The sequence below is a fragment of the Cornus florida genome, unplaced genomic scaffold (assembly GCF_030987335.1).
Source record: "Cornus florida cultivar Cherokee Brave unplaced genomic scaffold, ASM3098733v1 CherokeeBrave_3.0.0_Hap2_Chr09, whole genome shotgun sequence".
NCBI lineage: Eukaryota > Viridiplantae > Streptophyta > Magnoliopsida > Cornales > Cornaceae > Cornus > Cornus florida.
The window spans coordinates 43,726,808-43,754,316 of NW_026775579.1; the positions used below are offsets into that span (position 1 = coordinate 43,726,808).

General features: G+C 36.3%; 1 protein-coding gene across 3 annotated transcripts; it reads left to right on the forward strand.

Annotated features, from left to right (window-relative positions):
• Positions 1–330: 330 nt before the first annotated feature.
• Positions 331–27,063, forward strand: LOC132273771 (oxysterol-binding protein-related protein 1C-like). 3 transcript variants are annotated; one of them, XM_059774830.1, is made up of 10 exons: positions 331–1,227; positions 1,797–2,150; positions 8,240–8,339; positions 10,884–11,332; positions 14,334–14,489; positions 16,850–17,017; positions 17,088–17,228; positions 23,384–23,614; positions 23,923–24,036; positions 26,622–27,063. In XM_059774830.1, exons 1-10 carry the CDS (start codon positions 685–687, stop codon positions 26,787–26,789), a joined length of 2,424 nt encoding a protein of 807 aa, XP_059630813.1. In that variant the 5' UTR covers positions 331–684; the 3' UTR covers positions 26,790–27,063. The 3 variants fall into 3 exon arrangements, with proteins under 3 accessions (XP_059630813.1, XP_059630814.1, XP_059630815.1); XM_059774831.1 differs by having other exon boundaries at positions 1,103–1,227; positions 1,787–2,150; XM_059774832.1 differs by lacking the exons at positions 331–1,227; positions 1,797–2,150; positions 8,240–8,339 and adding an exon at positions 10,210–10,266.
• The last annotated feature ends 446 nt before the right edge of the window (positions 27,064–27,509 follow it).

Sequence of the window (27,509 nt, forward strand, 5' to 3'; positions counted from 1 at the left end):
GATTATATTTTCATATCAAATCTAAAATAATCAAAATCCTAATTATATTCCCTTTTGATTCTTCACTTTATGCAACTCCAAAATTTTCAGTTTTAAGTAAAGTACAACAAGAAGAACCAAGGAAATGTAGAAACTAGAAAGTTAAACAGTAAAAAAAAATGTAAATTACCCGTAACCCATCCACGTGTCACCCTCCCACTGAGCCGGCGGCGTCCTCTACTTTATCATCCTACATCCGTCACACACAAACAAATACTCTAGAGAGAGAAACTCTAGAGAGAGAGAGAGTTGCATTAAGGAACCAACTGTCTCGTATTTAAACCTCACTGCATTTCATTCATATTAGTTTTGTTCCGTCTGTACTCATCGCCACGTCATCACACCTCGCCGGCTATCTTTGCCCTCCGGCGAAACGACCGATTCCGTGTTCAATCAAACTTCTCGCCCGCTACTTTCTCTCTCTATATGTATATATTTGTCATTGTATAATCGTAACAACATAACCGTTCATTCCTATATACACGCAGAGCTCGCCGCCTCTTTCTTTCTCTATACTCTTCCGTTTTATCTATCTCTCTGTCTACACTTCCTCTCTTTCTCTCTCTAGAATGAATGAAAATTCTCCGGCGATTATTTCGGAGAACCACCACCAATTCCCCATCCTTCGATCTGTGATCTGACCGGATGATTATGCATCCATTTTGTTGCGTCTCTACGATTCACGACCGGAACGGCACGAATCTGCAAGAGCTACCTTCTATGCCTTCTACGATCCCTGCCGGCGTTGGAGTCAGATCCGAATCGGCGAAGCAATCCGGCGAACAAATCCACAATCACAGCGACTATGGCCGGCTGAGCCATAGGGCCGTCGCGCCGTCGCTGGCGGAGTCTCTGTCTCGGATACCGTCGAAGCGTGACTTGACGGCGGCACAATTCTTCGCCGGTGATATTCGGGAAGTGAAGATCAACGATATAGTAGGTAATGGAATATCAGGTGTTCTGTATAAGTGGGTGAATTACGGCAAAGGATGGAGACCGAGATGGTTTGTGTTGCAAGATGGTGTTCTGTCGTATTACAAGATCCATGGACCTGATAAGATTGTGGTCAATCAAGTGACCGAGAAAGGATCGAAAGTTATCGGAGAAGAGTCGCTCCGGCGACTCTCTCGCCATAGGAATGGTACCTCTCAGTTTCGGCGCAATCCTGTTGGTGAAGTCCATCTCAAGGTTCACATTGAAATTCCCTCTCTGCAAATTAACATTTGTGTGTTTATAATTTAATTCAGATTCTTTGCTAGCATGTCTAATATTTTGTTATTCATTACAAATTCTCTAGATATATATATCATTAGGGAACATTCCTGCTTCGATTGCATTTCTCTACATATCTATAGATAAAAGGATAAATTTTCATTTTAAGCTCTTTATCCATTTCAAATACAGTGAGGCAATTTCTATTAGATGCACATCTTCAAGTTCATTTTAATTCAAACAAATAATTTTCTGGCTAATCATAATTGAATTTGTTTTCTGTCTGCAATTTTGTGAATCATTTACTGATTCATCACGAGGTCTTTACATAATTTTTATCAGCTTTGTTGCATTGTAGACCTTGTTTAATCACCCGGCCATATATAAAGAAAACCCCTTCATATCCTTCTAGTTCTTGTTTTAGTTAATTCGTTCCTTATTTGCATATTTCATTTTGATTCCTTGCAAGGTTTATGCATGTATTTTGGAATTACTTTGTCAGTTGTTTATTTATTTTTTAAAACAATCTGAATAGTAATTTGTAGGTTTCATCAATCCGTGAGAGCAGATCAGATGACAAGAGGTTTTCAATTTTTACGGGTACTAAGAGGCTGCATTTAAAGGCAGATACACGAGAAGATCGACTGGCTTGGATGGATGCATTGCAGGCTGTGAAGGACATGTTCCCCAGAATGTCCAACAGTGAACTGATGGCTCCTCTGGAAGTTGCCGTGTCAACAGAAAGGCTGAAGCAGCGGTTACAGGAAGAGGGTGTGAGTGAGACTGCCATCCAGGACAGTGAGCAGATCATGAGGAGTGAGTTTGCAGCATTGCAGAATCAGCTTATGTTGCTTAAGCAGAAGCATTGGCTCCTCCTTGACACACTGCGGCAATTAGAGGTACATTTAACGATTAGTAAAAGAATTTTATGCTAATCGAATTTGGAAATATCCTTCAGTTGCTTTCCAATTCCCCACCCCCCCAAAACACACACACTCACTCAAATTGACTAGTGTGCTGATAATTAATTTAGTGAAGCGAAATGTGTGTCAACTGATGTATGTATTCTCTATGGAGTGTTCTTGGGTGCTAGTTTGTTCTGTTTCTACAGAACATTGGTTAAGTCACTATATTGTAGGATGATGCGATATACTTTCTTCCTTCATGGAATTCGTGTATTTTTTTGAAATAGTCTTCTCCTTGCTTGTTTATACTTTATATTGTGCTCCTGTTATCTAGAAGGGCAAATTGGCATCCTTTAGTTTACCTCTTAGGGTCTTAGTTTGGACTTGAAGGCCTAGCACTTTTTCTAGTTCATCAGATATCCTCATTATTATTCTTTTGGAATAATGTTAATGCAAGGTTGTGAGCATTTGTATTTCAAAAAGGACAAAAAAATACTCGAAGAACTTATACCAAGTGTTAGAAGAGTTCTCTAAATTGTACTCCTAGAAGATGAGATCTGTATGATGGTAGATCGTGTTTGAATTTGGAATTTCGCTCTTTCTATATGTTTAAATGTGCCTGCTCTTACCCAAAACTTGAATTTAACTTCATTCTGCTCGAAATATGCTTTTCTATACTTGGTGTATATTGTAGTGTGTTTCCAGATGTGTTTGCTTCTATGGAGTATGTACACATTTTAAGCACGTTGCAGCTCAAACTGGTATTTCTGTTGGGTGTTTGGTATAGCGAATGGTGAGAAATTTATAATTCTCATCTCCTTTGGAGTCAATACTCTTTCATGTGTTGCCCCAATTTCTATTTAGAGAAATTTGGCGAAGAAGGAAATTTATATAAGATGTTAATTCTTTTATTGATCCTTACATGTGGGTTCGTGGGTGAACAAATGATGGGCATATTACACATAAAGATGGATAGAGGTTTCAGGTGGACTGGGTTAGGTGGAAGCTGAGACACTCTTATCAGAGGGAGTTGCAGTAGTGCAATGACCGAGGAATCCGGAGGTCACCATTGCCATTGGTGTTTGTCTATGTTTATGTATGTAAGAGCCTGCCTAGATGCTCTTGACAGGTCTCTTTTACTTTTCGGTAAGCAAGCGTAGTATTGGAAAATTGAAAAATAAGTACAAATACAAGGGGTACAATCCAGGCTAGTTAAGAGGGCATACCAACTTAACCAAAGAACAAATATTTGCACTCTATACCAACAACACAAGACAATAGTGTGAGATGTGGGTTCGTGGGTGAACAAATGATGGGCATATTACACATAAAGATGGAGAGGTTTCAGGTGGACTGGGTTAGGTGGAAGCTGAGACACTAATATCAGGGGGAGTTGCAGTAGGGCAATGACCAAGGAATCCGGAGGTCACCATTGCCTTGGTGTTGGTCTATGTTTATGTATGTAAGAGCCTGCCTAGATGCCCTTGACAGTTCTCTTTTACTTTTCGGTAAGCAAGCGTAGTATTGGAAAATTGAAAAATATGTACAAATACATGGGGTACACTCCAGGCCAGTTAAGAGGGCATACCAACTTAACCAAAGAACAAATATTGGCACTCTATACGAACAACACAGGACAATAGTGTGAAATATGGAAAGCGGGAAATATCTACATATAGAAGCTGCTGCTGTTACAGCAAATTGGAGTTGCCCCCTCCTTCCCCACTAAGTAAGCTTAGTATCGAAAATCAGAAAATACCTACATATACATGGGGCATGCTCCAGGCTTCTTGTAACTTATCTCAAAGAACAAAAATCTTATGAGTTCCCTTGTACTAAACACGGGATAATTAAAATAAATAAATAATACTTAACCCCCCCCCAACACACGCACACCAAAAAAACAGATGGGATAAAAACTTTTCAAATGTATACAAAACAGGACATATCTACAAAAGAAGCTGTTGCTGCTAGAACAACAACTGAAATTGTCACTGCTGCTGCAGTAGCTGCAAGCATTGAAGTTGCACCGCCCCACCAAAAAATAAGAAAATAAAGAAAAGAAACAAAAAATAAAACCTGTTCCATAATCTTTAAGTTCTTGATTCAGACAGATGTACAGAAATTTACCTTGAAAGATTACTGAAAAAAATTAGATCATCTAAAGCCACCTCTACTGGATTTACATAAACTGCTTCTGCAGTCTAAACAGCTTCTACTGTTGGTCTGAATCCATGTAGCTGCATAATAAATAGCTGAATTTGATGTTGCCATTTGGGATAATATTTTGATAGCAGATATGACATGGTTCTTTTAAATTTCTTAGTGTTACTGAAATTACATTTTAGGAGTTGTTTTACTAAATTGAAAAGAGATTTGATATTATGTCCATCTTGAATATCTTAGTGACACTAAAAGTACTTGTTACAGATGACTAAACTGAAGAGATTTGATATTTTGACCATCTTAGTGAATTATTTAGTGGCAAAGGGATGACACAAGTAGCATTTAATTAGTACTTCATGTGAATATATTATTTGAATTATTTTGATATACTATCTTGTCAGAATTACGTTAAGAAAAGCTAAAATCACAATTCAAAATCAACCTGTATCTTTAATCATTTGAGAGAAATTAATCAGCACTACTACCACACATTCCCCTGCTTACCAATGCTACTGCCAGAACTGCAGCCTACCACTATCACCATGAACACATGGTCACCATCACAAATACTTGTACCGTTGATAAATTGACAACAACCAAGCCATCAGTATTGTTGCCACTACCAACAGCACTTCTGATTAATTTCTCTCAATGATTAAGAGACAGGTTGATTGTGATTTTAGCTTTTCTTAACGTAATTCTAACAAGATAGTATATCAAAATATTCAGATAATAGATTATTCAGATTGGGTACTAATTATATGCTACTTGTGTGATCCCTTTGCCTCTAAATTATTTACTAAGATGGTCAAAATAGTAAATCTCTTCAGTTGTGTCATTTGTAACATGTGCTTTCGGTACCATTAAGATATTTAAGATGGACATAATATCAAATCTCTTTTCAGTTTAGTAAAACAACTCCTAAAATGCAATTCCAGTAAACACTAAGAAATTTAACATAATCATGTCATATTTGCTATCAAGATATTATCCCAAATGGCAACATCGAATACATCTATTGGTTATGCATCTATTCAGACTAACAGTGGAAGTTGTTTAGACAGCACCAGCAGTTTATATAAATACAGTGGAGGTGGCTTTTGATGATCTATTTTTATTTCAGCAATCTTTCAAGGTGAATTTCTGTACATCTATCCAAATCAAGAACTTGAAGATTATGGAATAGCAGCTATGGTAGCATGGGTTGTGTTGCAGGCTTGCAGCAGCAATGACAAATGCAGTGGAAATCATAGTGCTGCAGCTTTGGTGACTGCATAGTAACACGGGGGTGTCTTGGCAGCAATGGAAGGGTTGGTGGAATATGTTGCAGTGCCAGTGTGTTGGCAATGTTGGTGGCCTCCTGAGAGTTGGATGGAAAATCGACCTTACTTTCTTTCCTTTTCCCTTTCTATTTTGGAGTATCCTCCTCACATGGAATACAATTCAAAAGTCATTTTTCAGACAAAGAGTAAAGAAAATTCAAACGGTCCAAATTTGTCTAAATTCTATACATATTAGGGGTTTCACTTTCCATGATGCATTCTTGGCCCCACTAGAATTGCATTCTGGGTAGTGGAATCCCCAATTTGTATTAATCTTTTGGTAAGCCTCAACTTAAGAAGAGCTTTTGGCCCACTAGAATGAAGTCTCAGCCCCACTAATATTACTTGGTGTAAAGCATGAGAATGTGAGTTCAACTTTGAGGGTAGCCACTTTATATGAATAATAATGAATTCTGGATATGCTCCTAACTACCCTTACCAGCACTTTGTATTGGCGTGACCTGCATTGACTAATGACTTCCTTTTTGGCCCCATTAACAAAAAAAATATTTTTTATTCTTTCAAGAATGCATTGTTGTCCATGATGCGTTTTAATTTCACAAGGAAAGTGCCCCTAACATTGAACATTTAAGCCAATATAGAAATTACCTTGCAAAGCAGGCCCAAAGGACTAGAGAAGTTATTTATCTCATTAAGCTGGGCTGGCTGCACGGAAGAACTTATTGTTTCTAATTTTGACTGGTTATGTAGGCTTAATTCCTTTCCATAAGAGAATGTAGAATGTAGAATGTGGGCTTAGATTTTACTTCTGGGACTTTTAATATTGTAGGATTGTCCTCATTGACATTATCAGATTTTTCAGCTGAGGACGTGTAAGTTACGGAAACTGAAACGGTGTTATCGGAAAATTAGACCTTGACACTATAATCTATGTTTCTCTTATTTTTATTGTCTTTGGTATTCACTTCTTTGAAAATGTGTTGGTAAACATAGCACTTCTGAATGGTATAGATTTTGGGCCACTATAGCTTTTGAATGAAGCTAAAATTTCTGCCTTTTAAACCTACACTCTGAGTAGAGGTTTAATATTTTAGGTAACTATTTTTCCTTCTACATTTTTACTCCTTTTTTTTTATAAAGACAATTTTATCCCTTATAAATTCCTATTACTATATATAAGAACACTCAATTAAAAGGCGTTATTGTAAAATTATTAATAGAAGTGCTTTAAATAATATTGTTACCAAACAAATTAAAAAGGGCTCTAATTGTGAAAGGACTTAATAAAATACATTCCAAACAACTAAGATGCTTTTTATTGACAGAAAGTTTAAGGCAGTTCTACTGATAAAAGCTCTTTTTATTTTTATTTTTATTTTTATTTTTTTATCACATCAGGGGCCCTTAGAAAGATATTTGAATCAGATGTATGGATATTATGGTTTACAAATCTTTTCGTTTTAAAAAACTAATATGTCAAACTTTGTTTATATGGATTAGCATTGGTAATTATCACATGCAATTAAAAATTTGCCATCTTGTTCCTTTGGGGCCCTGTCACAATATATATATATATATGTTTTCTTTCTTACAGTTTTTGCTACTGGAGTAGCAAGTGCACTAATCTTGGTTAAATATAGACTTGAAGATACATTTCTGATTCTTGTCTAATCTTATAAGCAGTCTAATCCATCACATTACATTCCTGAAGAATGTAGAACTCAATAACTAAAAATGCCCAATTGTCCTCCTTTTTTTTTCCCCGATAAGATAGTTGTATGTTTTTACCCTCTAATCCTTTCCCTTTTACCTTTGTTTATGTGGGTTTTGTATAGTAATAATTAGGCATTACCTATAACACAGTAGAGTTCCAGAGTGGACTGGATGAGGTGAAAATCCAGGCAAACTTGAGAGAGAGAAAGATAAGATGGCAGTGTGAAAGCATGGAAGAGAGGGTAGTGAATCTGATCTTCCTCCTCCTCATTTGGCTTTGGTAAAGTGCCCTTTTTATAGGCCAAAGGTGAAGGTAGATAATGTCATTATGAGGCCAATAATATATTAGTTTAATATAATAATGAAAACAGAAAATATATACAAAGTAATAGGAGACAAGGGTGCAGAATTGCAAGTGTAATGAGAATAATTATTTAACTAGATAAATAATATTAATATATATGGCCAGGTAAGTTGAGGATAGGTAGACAGGAGTCAAATGGTCCTCCTCTCTCTACAAGTCAGGTCGAGGGTCGGCTCAACGAGCCCAGGACTTTAGCCCCCAAACCAAGTACCTCATCGCATCCCAGAAATCACTGAGTCTTGCTCCCAACTTAGGTCTTCAAGTCTTCGGTCTTCTATTTGAGTTGATGACGTGGCATGTGCCACGTTTCTTGCGCATTGACCTCTTGACCTTTAGGCTTTAGCTAACTGGGCCATTATTGGTGACGTGGCAAGAACCACGTTGGGCACGTATATTGGGTAACTACAACCTTCGTGTGTGTATTCCATGTCTAGGTCATTATTGCGTTTATAAGTCCATAAATACACTGGGGGGTTTGACTTTCTGTACAAGGTAATTATTGTCTGATTTTCTTTTCAAGTTCTATTCAACAACTGTATTTTGTTCTTTGTATGTAGACAGAAAAGGTTGATTTGGAGAATACAGTTGTTGATGAGAGCCAAAGACAATGGAAGGAGCATGGGTCTTCCTCTAGATCAAGGCTAGACAAATTCAGCGGTATGTTATGCAAACTATTCTTTAATTTAGAACTGGCAATTAGTGGTTATTGTGCTATATGATTTTCTAGTAATACAACTTTGCCCAGAGCGCCAGATGCTTATATTTAAATGTCAGCTTTGAATCAGTATGCTTTTTATAAATTCTGAAGGAATAAAAAGAACCATAATAAATGAATCTGTTTTATTCGTTTTTCTTCCTGATCTGTTCTTTAGAATCAAATTAATTATTAGAGTTTGTTCTTTTTTCCTGAATATTAGATTTGTTTTAGTTCAACTAATTAGAAAAAGGCTGATGCTTCTAGTTCTGGATTTTCAAAAGGCTGATGAGATGTTTTGCAAACTTCCCAGGCTTTGTTATTGATTTGATTAGGGTTTACCTGATTCATGTGGTCTTTTTTTATTGGTCATCAGGGTGTAACTTCAGATCATTAAAGTTTTTTTTGTTTTTTTAATTACCACTTCTAATTTGAACATTAGTAATAGGCTTCATTTTTGCTATGTTAGGATGTTAAGTTTATTTTGCTGTGTTATATTCTTACATTATTGAGTGTCCTCTAGTTAAGCTCTTACATGCTAGCCACAGGACAACTTAAGTGATATGGCTATTGGCTGTATTATATTAAATATTTATTGGGTGCACTGGTATACTATAATATCAAATATAAAATAAGATGTGGTTTTCACAGCTAGGATCTTTTGTGCTTATCACCATGACCATGCTACTCTTTAGATTTCTGGCCGTTGAAAAGCTCAAAAGTCTTCTTTGCTCGACTTATTACTGGGTTGTTCAAATCTACCCTAACTTGGTTAGATTATCTTTATTTGTACATTTTCATAGCTTTTCCTCTTCCAATTTTTGCTTATTTCTTCTTTTCCATTGAATTCTGAAATCTGAATTTCTTATTTTTATGATGGATTTTTCCTATGTTTTACATACGTATGTTACTAAGCTGTTTGGCATATCTTTCTGTGATTGTGTTTTCATCATTTAGTGGTACATAGACACTTGCAACGATTGCATGATTAATTAAGTGTTAATTCTAGATTTCATTTGAATGAAATTATGAAGCATTCTAGGAGCATCATCAACCCTAGGATTGCAATATGCTGTTAGTCGTGCATGTGACAGATAAGTCATTCCTTTTAATATTGGTTATATGAGGTATTGCAAGCTTATTTTTTTCAATATCTTTATACATCTACATCCGAGTATACAAAGCTTATTTTTTTCTCTATATTATATATATATATATATATATATATATATATATAAATCTATTTCTGAATATGTCCTTGGCTACATCACATGGTCTTGATACATGCATGAGGTGTTGATGTCTCTGGGTGTCGGATTTATAAAATCCACAAGGACATTAGTATAGCTACATCTCCAAATTGTTTTAAATTATAATGCTTTTATGTAATATAGAGTATTCAAAAACAGCAATTTGACTCAATTTGAGGCAGGCAGCTTGTAAAATTGAACATAATAAGGAAGCTGAATAATTACATAGAAAATCCGAACTAGGTGGACTCAGTTGTGGGTGCACCATGCATGTCTGACTGGGATGTTGAACATATATATGATAATCATGTACAGGTGCCATATCATACATGCTACATCACACAGTAATTAGAGTCCATGTAAAACAGTCCTTGCATTATACAGGCATCAATCAAGTTGAAATTCATTGGGGGGGGGGGGGCAGTTCTAGTTGAATTTCAACAGTATAGTGGTACGACACAGTGGTTAGCAAAACTTTCTGGTGTTTTATGTAGCATGTCCAATGCATATATAAATACTTAAGAGGCCACGAATCTGCTTATGTTGTATACTATCTCGCTCTTCAGGGTGTATCTGAATTGGGAGTGCAACCAAGTTTCCATTATGGTTTTCATGCCTTCAAACAATACTGAAGACTCTGGTAAGGTTTCTATAAAGATTAAAGTTTCATTGACAAACTTGTAGGTTTAGCGGTAGACTCACAATTCAGCTGGTCCAGAGTCTAGTATTCTCTTCTCCATTGGTGCCACGTCCCTACCTACTGTCCTTTCATTGATTCATTCTGGAAATAGAAATGGTGGTGTTGGATCCAAAATTTGATGGTCAGGAATCAAATTTGGTCATCCTTTATTCAGAGAACTTCTTTTGGCTGGGAATAACTTGGCCAACTTTGGAGTTTGGCATGTTTTTATTGTGAACCAAATACGTGGATGGATATTTGTTCTTTTTCTTTCCGGTGCTACAAAAAATGCATGATCGAACTTTTGAATTGGACTACTAAATAATGTCAAAAGTGCTATATGATATGGCCATTGATCTCATAGGTCATTCCAAAGTTTTCGAATGCATAAATTTTCTTATTTACTTTGTGCACAATAATTCACATACTTTATCAGGATCATAAACTGAAAATCATGCATTATCATGGGCATGTGCTCGTCTTTTCTTTTGTTTGTGTTTATTTCGTCGGTACCTTCTGCTTGTCTACTGTGTTTTCTTTATGTATTATTAATCCTTCATTGATTTATTTTTTCCCAGATGGAAGTGGAACTGAATCTGAAGATGACAATGAAAGAGTGGATGCTGCAGAGGAAGAAACGGATGATGATTACAATACTTTCTTTGATACTCGGGATTTTCTTTCATCATGTTCCTTCAAAAGCAGTGAGTCTGACTTTCGGACATCATCTTTCTCTTCTGATGATGAAGAACTCTTTGATTTTGAACCTGAAGATGGTATTGACCCTTCCGTTAGATCTGCTGGAACCAACTTCCCTCATCTTAAACGTCGTAAGAAATTGCCAGACCCTGTTGAAAAAGAGAAGGGAGTAAGTCTCTGGTCAATGATTAAAGATAATATTGGGAAGGACCTCACAAAAGTTTGTCTCCCTGTCTACTTTAATGAACCTCTCTCTTCTCTGCAAAAATGTTATGAAGATTTGGAATGTTCATATCTTATTGACCGGGCATATGCATGGGGAAAAAGGGTGAGTTCCTATTCAAAACATGAAAATATTTCTTTTTGCATTTAGGATTGTTGTTGCATTACTTGCTATATATGTCTCCATAACTTTGTTTATAATTTCATGCACACTTGTATATTCTCCATACAATGTATTACCAGTTCTCTTAGGGTATTGCATTCAGACTGTAATCTTAGTTTATGCTTGGTTTCTTTGTCCTTTTTTGGACTTCAAATATGATCATCAGATGGGCTGGTACTTCTGATACTGATGTCTTTTCAGTTGAAGATGCTAGATTTCTTGCTCAGGTAGGTTGAGGTAACGTAACATGGATTTAAGCACCCTTCAGAGCCTCTACATCCTCTTCTCTCCCCAACCAAGCTTGCCTATCCTAAGGAAAGACATTTGTGTTTCTTAAGTATTCTTGTAAAGTTCATCCAAAAAATCTGAATCATACTTTACTACTAGAGTTTTTTTTTTTTTCCCTTCTTTTTTTAGTTTCTGAAGTCACAGAGATGAAAATTTCATGTACTTTAAGTGAATTCTTTCTGGCATGAACTAATGAGGTGTTTGTGACAAGGATATGACCATTATCCAATGCTCTGATATTATTCAGAGTTAAGTACATATATTGTGAGTTATATAATTATGTAACACCTAGACGGTGTTTTATATACACAAATTGTCTTGTAGAAATTAGCAACCAATGTTTTCTCATATATTATTCATCAATTGTTAGAGTCAACCAATAATCAAGTAAAAAAATAAAGTAAGAGATAAATTGAGGAGGACACACAACAGCTTTTATGTGGTAAAATGCAAAAGGAAAAGCGGCATGACTTTTTGTCCAGGCACGATTGTTCCACTATGGAAGAAAAGTTTACAACCTAGGTCTCAAATAACGTCCTAGAATCATCACCCAGTTACCTCTGATCCAGACTTATGCTAGTTGCTATGAATACCTTTGCTGTTGATCAATGAATCCTTCTTCCAATCTAGTCTACTCTTCTCTTCACGTTTGTTTGTTCCTTTTCACTTGTACTTTTGAATTTGATCAACGCATGTTTGAAAGAATCAATGATCTCCAAAGTGGCTCCATCCCTTGATGATTTCAGTCACTAATATATTAATTGTGTTTTGTGAGAACCCTGAGTGATTGTAAATCAAAGCTCTCAATCTCTCTCTCAAATGACCACCAATCGAAGGGTCAATCAGTTGTGATATCAATTGTTGCCCCTTTTCCAGTGATTGATGCAAGTCTACATCATTTGATCCAGAGATGTTGGGTAGTCTAACTATCTAATGAGTTTTTCAACCCAGATTCCCAAGTCCGCTCAAGCTCTCACTTACCTTTACTTAAATTGTGATTGAGCTTGATGAAATCTTCGGGTGGTTGTCGACGCAGCTCCGTCAGCATTCTCAACTCTTCACTTTTGGTATCGAGTCTATCGACCTTCCTTAGTAAGACAACTCATAGTTCATAGCACACTTTTATGTGGACATTTTGTTTTAACATGCTGTAGGAATTGAATCGCTCCACCTTGTTTTCCTTAGGATGAACAATGAACCATTGGGTTTTTCGTTTTTGATTTATTCATTTATTAATCAATCATTAGTGATTTTGGTTTTTTCTCCATGTTACAGTTACAACTCTAGGAATTGTGAAATAAGTGCAAAAACAGAAAACAATTTAGGGAGTGAAGTTTCGGCTTGGCTTTAGCCAATGATCCCATTTAATAAGAGGGCAATTCTCTACATTTTAACATTTTCCATGATGGTTCTTACTTGATGGGATCCTCCTGCTGTAACACTATGCCAGGATGTATGCTATAGAAAGCTTTGTAGAACACAAAATATCTATTAAACATCCCTTTAATATGTCAAAATTTTGATAAGTACTTGCCATCAGCCTTTGTGAGTTCATCAAAGATATCATTAAGAATGGCTTGACTGTCATTTCATCCTTTGGCATCTCACATCAGGCAATTATTCAAAAGTAGCTTCTGTTTCGGTATAACATGCATTATGTTAAGCTATTAGGGTATGGGAATATGTCTACTTTGTTATTTGATCCACAAATATGGTTAATTCTCCATTACATTTGAAAAATATTTTTAACCTGGACTGGTCCTTCTGGGATTTGATGGAAATGATATTGTGACGGTCAAAATGCCTTGTCAATGTAATTATTGAATATCAAAGTGGTCTATAGTTACTTAAGGATTTCAGGAGATAATAAATTTACGACTTTTTGTTGGAATTGGAAGTATATGACTTTAGATGGAATTGTATAGACTCCAATATCCTTCATTCAGGATCATATTTTTCCGGTTACAACTTTTAATTGCAAGTCTGCCTAAACATCCACATGATGTACAATTTCATATGTGTTATTTGGAATCAATAATTATAAGTTGGTGGAATTCAATTACCAGAAGGACAGAGATTTCTGTTACTCCGTTAATGCTCTCCCTGATATTTTATGGATAGCTTGTTATTCATGACTTCTTGTCATTAAAACTTGAGTGGCTTGCATAAAGGTTTGGTACTTTCTGTTATAGATATGTGAAGGTTTACTTATAAAAAAAAAAAATGAATATGTGGAGGAGGTGTTGGTGATTTTTAATTTATTTTTACGTTGCCTTTGGGACATTCACTTGCAACATCTATCAGTACATAGTTGTCGTCTCTTTTTCCTTTGGTTACACAGATATGTTGATTTTGATGTTATAATTATGTACTAGTTAGGATTTCATATTTCTGTCAGATTCTCGTATTATATATCAGCTGCTTGAGTTTAACTTTGTTCTAGGTAGTTAAACAATATTGCAGTTCTGTGTTCGAGTGGATACAGTTTCATGCTTTATGTAACATAACAGGCTTTTTAGATCTATATTACAGTGAATGACTCTACTCAAATCATAAACATCTCTTTTGATTGGATAAATTAGTTGATCATGGTGTGATTGCATAGTTCCAATTCATTTTGTTAGCTTCTAATCTCCTGCTTGATTAAATTTGTAAGGGTAACAGCCTTATGAGGATTCTAAATGTAGCTGCATTTGCTGTATCTGGATATGCTTCTACTGAAGGAAGAAACTGCAAACCATTTAATCCATTGCTCGGTGAGACTTATGAGGCTGACTATCCAGACAAAGGCCTCCGATTCTTTTCAGAGAAGGTTTGATTTTTAAATCAGAAGCAATTTCTGTACATTTGTTCACATTACCTGATTCTGTTCATTTGAAGTGCTTTGTGATAGTATTCAGTAATCACAAAATTAAACAAACTTTCCTTTAAATATATGCTCTCTCTCTCTCTCTCTCTCTCTCAGCAGTACTTTATAGTGGTCTCAGTAGCAGTAGTAGTTCTAGTTATTGCTGTTACTTGTCCTCCCCGAAGGGTGATGATCCTCCTCCCTCTGTTCAACCTGGACTGACAAACTCAATAGTATTTTACTTAATTAAAGACTACACTAGTGTCTTCTTAAAAAATAAAATGTCTCACATAGGTATGATCTTACATTAAATACCTGAGATGCCAATATCGTTATTTGCTAGGAAGCACTGACACTCCAAAATGGGCGAAGAATCCGTGTCCGACACGTGTCGGACACGGACACGCCCCGACACGTGTCGGACACGCCAAAAAACGTCTGGAATTTTTTTTTTTTTTTTTTAATTTTCGGACACGGCTGGGACACGCCACGGACACGGCTCAGACAGCTCAGACACGGCTCGGACACGGCTCAGACAGCTCGGACACGGCTCGGACACACTTTTCTGGAATTTTTTTTTTTTTTTAAAATTTTTAATTCTGATATGTTAATTTTTTTTTTTTTTTTTAAATTTTTAATGCTGATATGTTCTATTTTTTGTTTTGTACTACCCTAAAGATGTTGATATATATATATATACTAACCTAAAGATGCCACAATTCGCCGTGTCCGTGTCCTAAAGATGCTGATATATATATATACTAACATATCAGTGATATATATATATATTCCAACCTAAACATATCAGTGTTTTTTTTTTTTTAAATTATTAATGCTGATATATATATATATATATATATACACACACTATTCGCCGTGTCCGTGTCCTAATTTTTTTGGATTTGCCGTGTCGCCGTGTCTGTGTCGTGTCGTATCCGTGTCCCGTATCCGTGTCCGTGCTTCTTAGGTTATTTGCAAATTACTCAGTGAGAAACAGGAAGAGGGTTGATTTTTTTATTTGTATCCTCCAAAATTCTAGTTATCTGGTCAAACAAAATTTTGATGCATCAGTGAGAAATCAGGAAGGTGGAGTAGAGCATTATTGGAGAATTTATATTACTTAGTTTCTTAGTATGGTAAAATTTCATGATTCTTAAGAAATGACCACCATCTAGTGCCTATAATTCAAGGATGAGGAAGGAGCATTAAATTCATTCTGAGAAAAATAAATTTGGTCAAAATTTAAATTAGGGTTTATGTGCAAATTCCCCCTTTTAGGCTGTTTCCCCCCACCGGGTTTTGGGGGGGTGGGGGGTTCATTTTTTATGGAGAAGTTTGTACATATTCCTTTCTATTTGTATTCATCGCCTGCCTCAATATCAAGTTAGAAGTTACAATTCAAGAGAAACCCTGAATGTTAGAAGTAACATTTCAAGAGAGACCCTGAATGTTATGACATCTGAGACCAGTTCTTACTTATTTTTGTGACAAATTTGGTCTTAATATGTACGGGGTTATTTGAGTTCCTGCCACTGATGGGTTTTCATTTCATACCTTTGGAGTAAATTATTTAATGAATCATATCGAGTCTAGCTCAATTTCATTGCTAAATTTTTCCATGTTGGAGTCTGGAATTTCCCCCCTTCTCTTAAAGTCTAGATCTATACTCCCCTCCTCTCCCCCTTCTCTTTCCGCTGAATTTCATTACTTTTCAGAATGTTCCAATATTTTCTAGTCGATATTTTTTGAAATTGGCTTCTAGAATAATTTTTAAGATCTCTTAGAAAATATATATATTATTTTTTACATCCAAACGGCTGAACTCTTTTAAAAATTTCATTCCTTGAAGCTTAAGAATAAAAATGATGATGGAGCAGAGTGTGGGTAAAGTAGCTCTGTAGAGAGAGTTGATTTTTAATAATAAAAATTGAATTCAGTCACTGTTTAGGGCCAATCATCAATGGTTGTTAAATTTGGGAATGAGAATAAGAAATTAGAGAAGGCAAGGGCCGAGGGGTTATCTGCAGATAATTTACGAAGAGGAAGATATTTAAAAGAACCTTCGACTTTAATTGTCAGGCACACAATTTTTGCTATATCTCATTCAGGTTGCTTTCATTCATTTCACCTTCCATTTGTGCTTCTAGATTGTGTTATCAAGTTGATCATTTCTTGTATCTACAGATATTTCATGGTCATTGTTTGTTATTGTGTCCTTCATATTAATATGATTTTGGGTGTGTTTGACTTATCGGTGGTGATATTCTCTGCTAAATTCTTTTTCTACTGCGAACAAAAATAACTATGGTTTTTATAATGAATAGGTCAGTCATCATCCTATGATTGTAGCATGTCACTGCGATGGTACAGGATGGAAATTTTGGGGAGATAGCAATCTTAAAAGCAAATTTTGGGGTCGCTCGATCCAGCTTGACCCTGTCGGTACATTGACTTTGGAATTTGATGATGGAGAAGTCTTTCAATGGAGTAAGGTATGTGACCCAGATGTCTGAATTTCATAATTTGTTAGGTTCCACCTAAAGGATGACTTCCTTTTGTCAGGTAACGACGTCCATATACAATCTAATATTGGGAAAACTGTATTGTGATCACTATGGTACAATGCGTATAGAGGGAAACGGTGAATATTCATGTAAGCTGAAATTCAAGGAACAGTCTATAATAGAGCGAAATCCTCACCAGGTGCTCTCTCTCTCTCATACACACACAATACTTCCTTACACAGCATCAACAGCTAGGTTTCTGAATTACATTCAAGATATATATATATATATATATATATATATTTTTTTTTTTTGAGGGAGGGGGGGGGGGGGGGGAAGGGTTTGAGTCATTTGACACCTATTGTTATTGCTGATGATTCAACATATATGCTTGCCAGAAACAAAAGGAAAACAACAAGAAGAACTGCTGTAGTTTTAAAGCAATAAAACCTAGAAAATATCGGGTGAATTTATAATATCTCTTATACCCCTTTACTTCCTATAATGTTACTCATTTGTATGGGGTTAATTATATATTGGAATTCATAGAATGAATACTTCGGACTTTAGAATACATTGATAAATCAATAGAATGTTACTTGATTTCTAGGTTAGTCTGGCCGACGAGTTCACTTGTTGGTATTTGTCTATAATATGTACCTTTTGGTTGATTCATATGAGAGATTTTATATTAGATGTAATTTGTGGTTGGTATTCCTCTCATATGGATTCTCGTTATTAATTTCTTAGTTGTGTTTGAAAGTACTAATAGGTATCTGGGATTCATGAGTGTGATAGTAGTAACTGTTGGGACAATGGAAGTGTGCGAAACACAATGATCCAAAGAAAGCCAACAAAGCAATCACACACAAACACAAGATATACATGGTTCAAGCCAAAACCGGCCTACCTCCATGGATAAGAAGAGATTCCACTATGATTCGTAGAGATATTACAACAATAGAATGCCAACACCACCACTTCATGAGTCTATTTCCTCGCTACCAGTGTTATTGGTGTTTTTCCTACCTTACCCGCAAACTACCTTTACCCATCAACTCCCTCATGAGACTACATCTCTCTCAATCTCGTAAGTCTCAACCCAAAGCCTATGTATCTATTTATAGAGTTCCAAACCCAATTCCTTATTAGACAAAGATTACAATTCCTTAGAAGCCAAGACTTGCCAAATAAGAAATTACCTAATAGAATACAACTTTAAAATAGAATCCTAATTAGAATAAGAATTTGAGACACAATTTCCAACAATCTCCACCTTAGCTCAAATTCCATCCAACTAATCATCGCTTCAACGACATTGATCAGGACAATTCTTTTGCAGCTTCAATCTTGACGATACTCCTGCAAAACTCCAATTGCCCACATTATATGTTGCTCGATCAATCAAACCTCTAAGGCACCACCTTGACCACTCGAGCTCCATGCCATGTAACCAAGCCGATTGACTCCACCTACAACTGAAGCTTGTTGCAACACTTGCTGAGATTTCTTGTGTTTTTTGGATCTCCTTAACCTTTGGCTCTGATACCAATTTGTTGGGGAGTGTTGTTGGATATGTTGATTCGGATTATACTGGAGATCTTGATAGGAGGAGGTCCTTGACAGGGTATGTTTTCACTCTTTGTGGGAGTATGATCAGTTGGAAGGCGACTTTGCAGCCTGTAATTGCATTGTCTACTACAGAGGCAGTGAAGGAAGCAAATTGGTATCAGAGCTTTTGGTTCGAAGCGGGGATATCGTCCAAGTTTCTAGAAATCGAGAAGTTCAATGGCAGAAACGATTTCAACCTGTGGCGGGTTAGGATGCATGCTTTGTTGGTTCAACAAGGGTTATCCAAGGCGTTGAAGGGGAAGGATGCATTGCCAGAAAAGATCAAGGACAAAGATGAGGTTATAGAGAAAGCACACAGTACGATTTTGTTGTGCTTGAGCAACGAGGTTTTGCAAGAGATTGAGGTAGAGAGACTCTGGAATTCATACAGAAACAGAGTGGGGGGCTGAAATCTTGTAATCTCCAACACTACACATAGTGAAAACTTTCGCCAAATTCCAACCATGGACGTAGGCTGTTGCCGAACCACGTACAAATCTGTGTTTTTTGTGTGGTGTGTTTATTTTTCTGTCATGATTCTTGATTCAACTTGGGTTTGTTGCGTTTGTCATAACAATAACTTATACAGTAATTGAATTCTCATCATATTTCTTCACGTGGCTGTGGTGATGCTCCATTTTTCCTTACTGGTATTAAATTTTTTTTGGCATATTCACTCCAAGTAGTTGGAGCCTTCAATTTACTGTAGTAATCCTGATAGGATTTGCAATCCACTAATGCATTGAACTATCCCCATCTAATAGAATTTACATTCAGCATTGCTTCTAGAAGACGATGAAATTAAACGTGTTGACCACAAAGACTGGGTGCTGGAGATTGAAATTAAAAACATTAATACATGATGATGGTTTCGCCATATCCCATTCATATAGATTATGCAACAAGGGAAACCAACAACAAGATGCACACCTGCACCTAACTCAGGTAGCCAATCCTATGAACTACATTACTGATGAGTTAACTAAAAGAGCTATGGTAATGAAAGAGGAGCAGGTAAGGGGTGCAAATCAGACGGGATGGGCATGTCGAGGGGTCAACCCAAGTCCAACATGAGGGGTATAAAAAATATATTTTTACACTTGGATTAGGCTCAGGTTCCTACTACTTCAACAAGTCTATTATTGCTAATATGAATATAGGTTGAGTTTGGGTTGGGCTTGAGTTAAGGTTGGCATTGGCCTACCAAAGTTGCATCCTTAAAGCAATTAAAGAATTAAGAAGTAATTTAGAGTGTGATATTTATCTTTATTTTTGCCCAAGTTGCATCTGTGATGTCTTAGCCTGAATTTGGTGTTGGGTCGCGTTGCGACCCATTAAGGACTTGATGCCCGTTGAATGAGCTTTGTGTGGGTCCCGTCTTCACTCTTTGTGGGAGTGTGATCAGTTGGAAGGCGACTTTGCAGTCAACAGTTGCATTGTCTACTACTGAGGTTGAGTACATTGTAGCTACAGAGGCAATGAAGGAAGCTATATTGTTGAAAGGCTTGGTTGGTGATTTGGGCTTGCAGAATGATGATTCGATTGTGTTTTGCGACAACCAAAGTGCTATACATCTGATTTTTTGTTCCATGAGAGGACCAAGCACGTTAAGGTCAGGTTTCACTTCATGTTGCACAGGGTGACGTTGTAGAGAGGAAGATTGGGACATCAGAGAATTCGGAAGATATGATGACTAAGGTCATTCCAACTCCCAAGTTTAAACATTGTTTGGACTTGATTGGTGTTTGTGTGGAGGAGGGAGGTGAAAGGAGTAGCCGGAGATTGTGGAGCGTGGCGTAATTCGAGCCAATTGTGGCCCAAATTTGGTGCTGGGTCTTTTCCCAGTTTTTTGTTTGTGGGTCTTGGACTCTGTTTAGTACTATCTTGTAGCCCGATATATAAGGGCGCTTAGGATTTGGAGTGGAGTAGTTGAGACACTGAAAATCACAAAGAAAGAGAATGATAGAGAGAGCTAGGGTTTAGGAGCTGAAACTTGTAATCTCCTATTTTTTGCATAGTGAAAACGTTCGCCATATCTCCAACGTGAATGTAGGCTTTGCCGAACCACGCTAAATCTTTGTGTTTTTTGTATGTGGTGCGATTACTTTTCTATCGTGTTTCTTGATTTGTTTTTGTGTTTGCTGCGTTTTGTCGTAATAGCATCCTTAGAGCAGACAAAGAATTGAAAAATGATTTAGGGTGAGATTTACCTTTATTTTTGTCCTATAGGTCTATTCCATATTAAATTCCTTGTGTTTTTTTTTATTGTCTGATTAGCATAAAGTTTTGATGGGATGGACCTCACCGTGTGTGGTGTCCAATTTGGTGTGGGCTGCCTTATGGAGCCTTTAGGGGCCTTCAATTCGTGACCCGTAACCCTTTAGCCATACTATGAATTTGAGTTTGAAGAAGGGGAAGGAGAAGGAGCCCTCGACCCGCAACAGATAGAGGATTTTTTGTACCATGAGAGGACCAAGCACGTTGATGGTAAGTGGATTTTGAATATGTTTTGCGTCTTGGTTCAATTAGCTGGCATGATGCTTGGCTTTCTGGATACAGTTGGGTACTTCACTAATGCTGCTAGGCTTGGGGTGCCTTACTTTTAGGCATGTGTCTACAATTCTATTTGATTGCTTGCATCTGAGCTAGTTTTTCTCATTTTCCATTTTTTATCTTAAATAATGATGGTCTTTTTATTGGCCAGAAATCTAGTAAAGAGATTGGGTTGGGAAACTTTGTCCAACTGCTTTTTGGATTAGAAAATTGGTGAGAGTATTATTATATTATATTATATATTATTACATTGGAAATAGGATAAAGTGCAAAAAACACCCCCGCTATATACAACATTTGCAAGAAACACCCCTGCTTGAATATGTGCATATAAATCCCTATAATTTCAAAATTTGGAGCAAATTGTCCCTATTGCAGTTTCTGAGGTCAGATTTATTTGAAAACCCAAAATTACCCTTTTTGAGTGGCAAAAATGCCCTTTCTAGTCTCCTATATATTTTTAACACACTAGTCCTTGTTTGGATGGGATGCAAATTTTTCACTCTCTTTCTCTCTAATTTTTTTCTCTCTCTGGGTTATCTCTCATTGGAAGTACGGTATGGATGAAACCACCTTCTTGCCGATCACTTTAAAACAATTTTAGAAAAAAGAATACAAAATAGTAGAAATTTCCGTTAATTTTTTACACTTAGATCACTCACGTGAAAACTGTAGATTAAAAATTAAGAAATGAGTTGAAACTGTAAGAAACACCCAAAATTTTATTCACACATTAGCAAGCTAAATTTCATGGTAAAACAGTCAGGAAATAAATTAAAAGACGGAATTAAGAATCAATGAACCGAAGCTTTGCCCTTCAAAAAAATTGTTTCTCACCTCAAACATGTATCAGTCAGAAACACACAAACTCGTGACTAAACCAATTTTCATTTCAGAACACCCAACATACATTCTCTCATTAACAAACAATCCACTTTTCATGTCCACACAATCCAAAATCACTACTTTTCGGAGAGAATTGAGACAGGGTATTAAAGATCCTATCATTACGTTGATGAAGAAGGACTGAACAGAGGATTATCCCTCAAGGGCTGAAACGGAAACTGACCCAGAAACCTTGCCACACACTTGACTTCTGAACCCGAATTAGGTTTGGGGCAATTGTTGATATACATAAAAATAACAAACACAGCAACGCTGGCTACAATAAACAAAGGAATCAACCGCGAAGTCTATTGCGAGTCTCTGTCCTCTATTGCATCTAAAGCAAATGAACTCTGCTCTCTGGTTTTCCGTCCCCTGCTTTTTAAATCATCCGCTGACATATTTTCTCTCTCCTTTTCTCTCTCTAAATAAGAAGTATGGAAGAAGGTTTGAGAAGATTGAACGGAGTCGTTGAAGGGTGTAATGGAAGAAAGAGGAAGATTGCGGCCGAAAATTACACACAAAATATGTGTATGTGAGTGCGTCTCTGACTCTCTGTGTAAGGAGACTCCAAAATAGTGTTGGACTTTGTATTAACGGTAATTTTGCGATTTTTCATTTTGGCCGTTTCTTTTTTTTAAATATATAAAGTGGGTAGTTTAGTCCTTTCATTATTTGATTACTCCCAAATTGAAGATTTGTCCTTATTTGCACAAATTGGAAAATGTAGGTGTGTTCTAGGAGAGACGGGGGTCTTTACACATTTTGTATATGGCGGGGTTTTTTATTTTTATTTTTTGCACTTTACCCTTTGAAATATTTGGAACTCATGCAAAAGATGGATCAGTTTATTTTGTTATGCGTGGAATTGGTAAAGGTTTTCTTTATTCTCACATCGCAATTAATGCGCTTATAATTCTTCTCAATACCAATTTAAAACAAGGGCGTTTTGTTACTCAGTACAGGCCCTTTCCATTGATTTCTTTTCCTTCTATTATGAACTATGATGATGGTTAAAATGACTGCTTCAGGGTCTGGCTTGTGGAACCTGCTTAATGATCTCTTTAGTGCACCAGAAAAAACCTGTTAAGAAACCAGATTGGAAAATACTTATCAAAAAAAAAAAAAAAAACAAAGGAAACCAGATTGGAAAATAAAGTGGGAAATAGAGTAGAAAATAAAACGTGCACATGCCCTTATGCATATATGCACACACATCTGGATCCCTTAGTGATATTGTTTATGTTGACAAGGACTGGAACCATTGGTGTGATATCATTTAACACAAGCTTGATTATTTTGCAGGTACAAGGGATAGTTCAAGATAAGAATGGAAAAACAGTTGCAACTCTTTTCGGGAAATGGGATGAGAGCATGCATTACGTGAAAGGAGACTGCTCTGGAAAGGGAAAAGGTTTTGAGTCTGTACCGGAAGCTCATTTGCTCTGGAAGAAGAGCAAGCCTCCGAAGTTCCCGACTAGATATAACTTGACACGTTTTGCAATCACATTGAATGAACTCACTCCTGGACTGAAGGTGATTGATTATGAGTTCTTGCAATCTTTAAATTGGTGCTCATTTTCTGTTCCTAATTCTGCACATATATACCTGGAACTGAAATAAATCCGTTCGTTATCCAATTCGTGTTTTAATGTAGGGATCCCTTCCTTACAGTGGTGTACAATTGGACACATAATAGTCATCCCAAAATGATTAAATAATATATTAAAAATAATTCTTGCAAATAGAACAGAAGAGTCGTCTCAATTTTTAATTTTTGTATGATTGGGGATTAAATCTTGTAAATCTTTGACATGCTAATCTTCAATCTCCTCTTGTTATAGGAAAAATTGCCACCTACAGATTCAAGGCTAAGACCTGATCAAAGGTGCCTGGAAAATGGGGAGTATGAAATGGCAAATTCGGAGAAGTTGCGATTGGAGCAGCGGCAGCGGCAGGTAAATATATTTGGTCTTGTTGCAGATTTGTTAAACTAAATTATAAGCAAACACCTAGTTGTGCATATTAAATTTCTAGGGTTCAGCAATGTGACACCTAGCTGATGCTAAAACACGGTGTCCTAATCATGTTTCAAGTGCACCCTGTTTATTTGCACCCTGTTTATTTACTATTTGCTTGGAGTTTGGTGGCTAAGTAGCATGGGACGTAACACACAAAACTATCCTTATCAAGGAGCTAAGTAGCTTGAACTTCTATGAAGGTGATGCATCTGCGACACTTGTTGAAAACACTGACTGTTCACTGACACTTCTGGACACATATTAGTCAGTTCATGAACGTGTCTGGGAGTTGTTGGTGATGCATCCTGAACACTTTGTATACTAACACAAACACATCTAAACCTCAAAAAGTGTCCAACATTTTTTCCCTCAAAAAAAGATTGGTGTTTATACACATGGTCACCACAACTTAAGCATCAATGACACTTTCTCACGTAGGGCAAAATTATAACTGCTATGACAAAGTAGGGGAGAGGTAGATATACAATAGGGTAAATTGGAGATAAATCGACTGGACTATATCTCAAGTTAACAGAAAACTCCCCCTAAACTTTCAATTTTGTATTCAAGCATATAGTACTATTCCCTTTTTGGCAAGTTACCCACTCTTATAGGATGTCATTTAAAAAATAGCCATTAGTTCACCACGACTTTGATAGTGACAAAATTGCACTTCTCTACAACACCCACCCACCCACCATCAACCTTTCGCAGCCGGGACCCCCCACCCCCCCCCCCCCCCCCCCCACATCATCTTTCAAAATTGTACAAAATGCCACCGTCGTCTAACTCTAACGATCGTTAGTCTTCATTAATTGGTGATGTGAAGTTACTCTTGTGTCCCTAGTAATGATTTTTTAGAAAAATAATGAAATAATATGTAAAATACCAATAACAACTCCAGGAAAAAAAAGTGTCATATTGATTGTAATTGATTGATTTTGAATCCTTATTGATATTTTATATATTTATATTATTTTACTTTTTCAAGTTCATTGTTGGGTTCTAATAGTTTCACATCACAAATTAAGGGAGACTTGACAGCCATTTAATAGGAAGGTGAATTTTACACGATTTTGAAAGATCATGTTTTTTCTATATACAAAAAGTCTGCTTGTTTTGTTGGAAAAGAGTTTGTCCTTTCTCTCATGAAGGACTAAGTTCTGATTTTACATTCATGTTTACGGCAGCCAAACTTCATAGGAGGGTTTTCAACTTTTCTGTAGATTAAGGAGGTTCTTTACAACATAGGAGAGTTTTCTGCTAGGAAGCACAGACACTCCAAAATGGGCGAAGAATCCCGACACGTGTCGGACACACCAAAAAACATTTCTGGAATTTTTTATTTTTTAAAAATTTTCGGATACGGCTCGAACATGTCTCGGACACGCGTCCAACACGCCAGGGGTGTGTGTTCGACACACGTGTCTTATTTTCGGGGGTCTAAAAGATAATTTTTGAAAGAAAATTGGGTTAAAGTATAAATATGTGAAGTTATTTAACAACTTTTACTCACTTATGTAGTCGATACATAATAATTTTAAACTTGTAATTGAATGATGCTAGTTATTATTCTAATGTCTTGTTTTTTATTTGGTTTTATTACTCTGCAACATTGTTCTTTTATAGTTTATTAGTTACGAGTTATGATTTGTGTATTTTTTTCATTTTGAGGTTGATGAAAAATAGTAAAACTCTGTAATTTTTCAAGTACTACATCATATATAAATAGCCATTAGTTCGTCGCACGACTTTGATAGTGACAAATATGATAAAATTTGTCTCTATAATATAATAATCACTATGATTTTGCATAATATCATCTATTGAATTACGTCTTAATATAGAAATTAAAAATTAAATAAAGTTTTATGAAAGTCTTATTCAATATATTCATGTAAATAATTTTTTCTACATATGTATAGCCTTGTCCACATTGTGTCTATGCCCTACGTTTTCAGAATTAGACGTTTCAACTTATGATGTCATATTGTGCCATGTCCAAAGTTCATGTTTGTACTACTTAGTTTAGGGGTTGCTATATAAATAAATTGGATAATTTTTATTATGGAATGATCCAAACACGGTTTAGTATGTGGGAAATCAAATCAGAGATCCAGATTTTTAACTTTGGAAAGGTCTGGCATTACTAGGTATAGAATTGAGATTGTTTTTATTGATTAGGATATTTTACATTGCGGAACTTGTTTGTTGTTTTAAATGATTTGTACATTCTACATTGCGGAACTTTTTTTTAGATGGATTGTCTTCACATAGTAGAAGTATAATTCCCATTTTCATGTATTACTTATTTATTTGCCGCAAATTGCATTGGTATGTATTACTAGTATGCAAGAACAATATGATGCATATATTGTTCCGCAAGTTAGGTTGAACACGATTGTAAACCCACATTAGCACTGGCATTTTGACAATTGTTATTGATTTCTGCTTTCGTAAATTTTCAACAAGAGTTAGTTTACCTTGATGGTAACTGACGGTAAAATATAATTCAATGACAGGCTCGGAAGATGCAAGAGAGTGGTTGGAAGCCACAGTGGTTCACGAAGGAGAAAGGAAGTGATACGTATCGATACACCGGTGGGTATTGGGAAGCTAGAGAAAAGGGTAGCTGGGATTCATGTCCTGATATCTTCGGTCAAATTCCTTCTGATCAGATATTAGACTGAGCAAGATTGAATTATCTTCTCCTGGTTTCTCTATTCTTGTTACATGCTTTTCATCAAAATATTCGATAGGCGGTTGACATTGCTGATATGAGCCATTGAGGTGCCCATGACATGCATATAGGAGTAAATTAGATGAAGGTGTTGACAGGCAATAAAAGCTCTTCTTTTTTTTATTTTTTTTTAACAAAATTCTTTTTCGCCCATCTCGTCTCTGTCGATTGTATGGATACATTTCTGTTCATTGAATGAAGAAAAAAGGCCATCGATTTAGCTAGCCTAGGCTTCTGCCTTTTGTTACATAAGCGAGGAACACAATTCAAAGAGCAATTTAGAAAATTCATTTGATTTCGATCGGTAATTATATTGCAAAATTCCCTGAAACTTTAATGGTGTGTGCTTTCCTGTAGTGATTCTCTTGAACTCAAATTTATGTTCTTAAAGTGTTTATGGTATATATAATTAATAGATACCAGTTGCAGCAGGTATGTATGTGTGTGTGTGTGTGTGTGTGTGTGTGTAAACATAGGTATATGTGTGTGTGTATAAACGTATTCTGAGCTGAGAGGCTGACCCACAACAAGGTCACAAACAAAAGGGTCTGTGTGCCTAGATTTCTCTCTCATCATGGTAGAGAGATGTTGTGAATAGGGCGGCTGGTATTATGGTATGATGACGCCATAAAGATTTATCCTCAGTATACGAGGAAGATACGAAGGTCTT

Bases quoted from the DNA above. Each gene is read 5' to 3' on its own strand.
- LOC132273771 (XM_059774830.1), top strand. From the start codon at position 685: ATGATTATGCATCCATTTTGTTGCGTCTCTACGATTCACGACCGGAAC. The intron at 8,340-10,883 runs GTATGTTATGCA...ATTTTTTCCCAG, and splicing joins AAGGCTAGACAAATTCAGCG to ATGGAAGTGGAACTGAATCT. The intron at 24,037-26,621 runs GTAAATATATTT...ATTCAATGACAG, and splicing joins TGGAGCAGCGGCAGCGGCAG to GCTCGGAAGATGCAAGAGAG.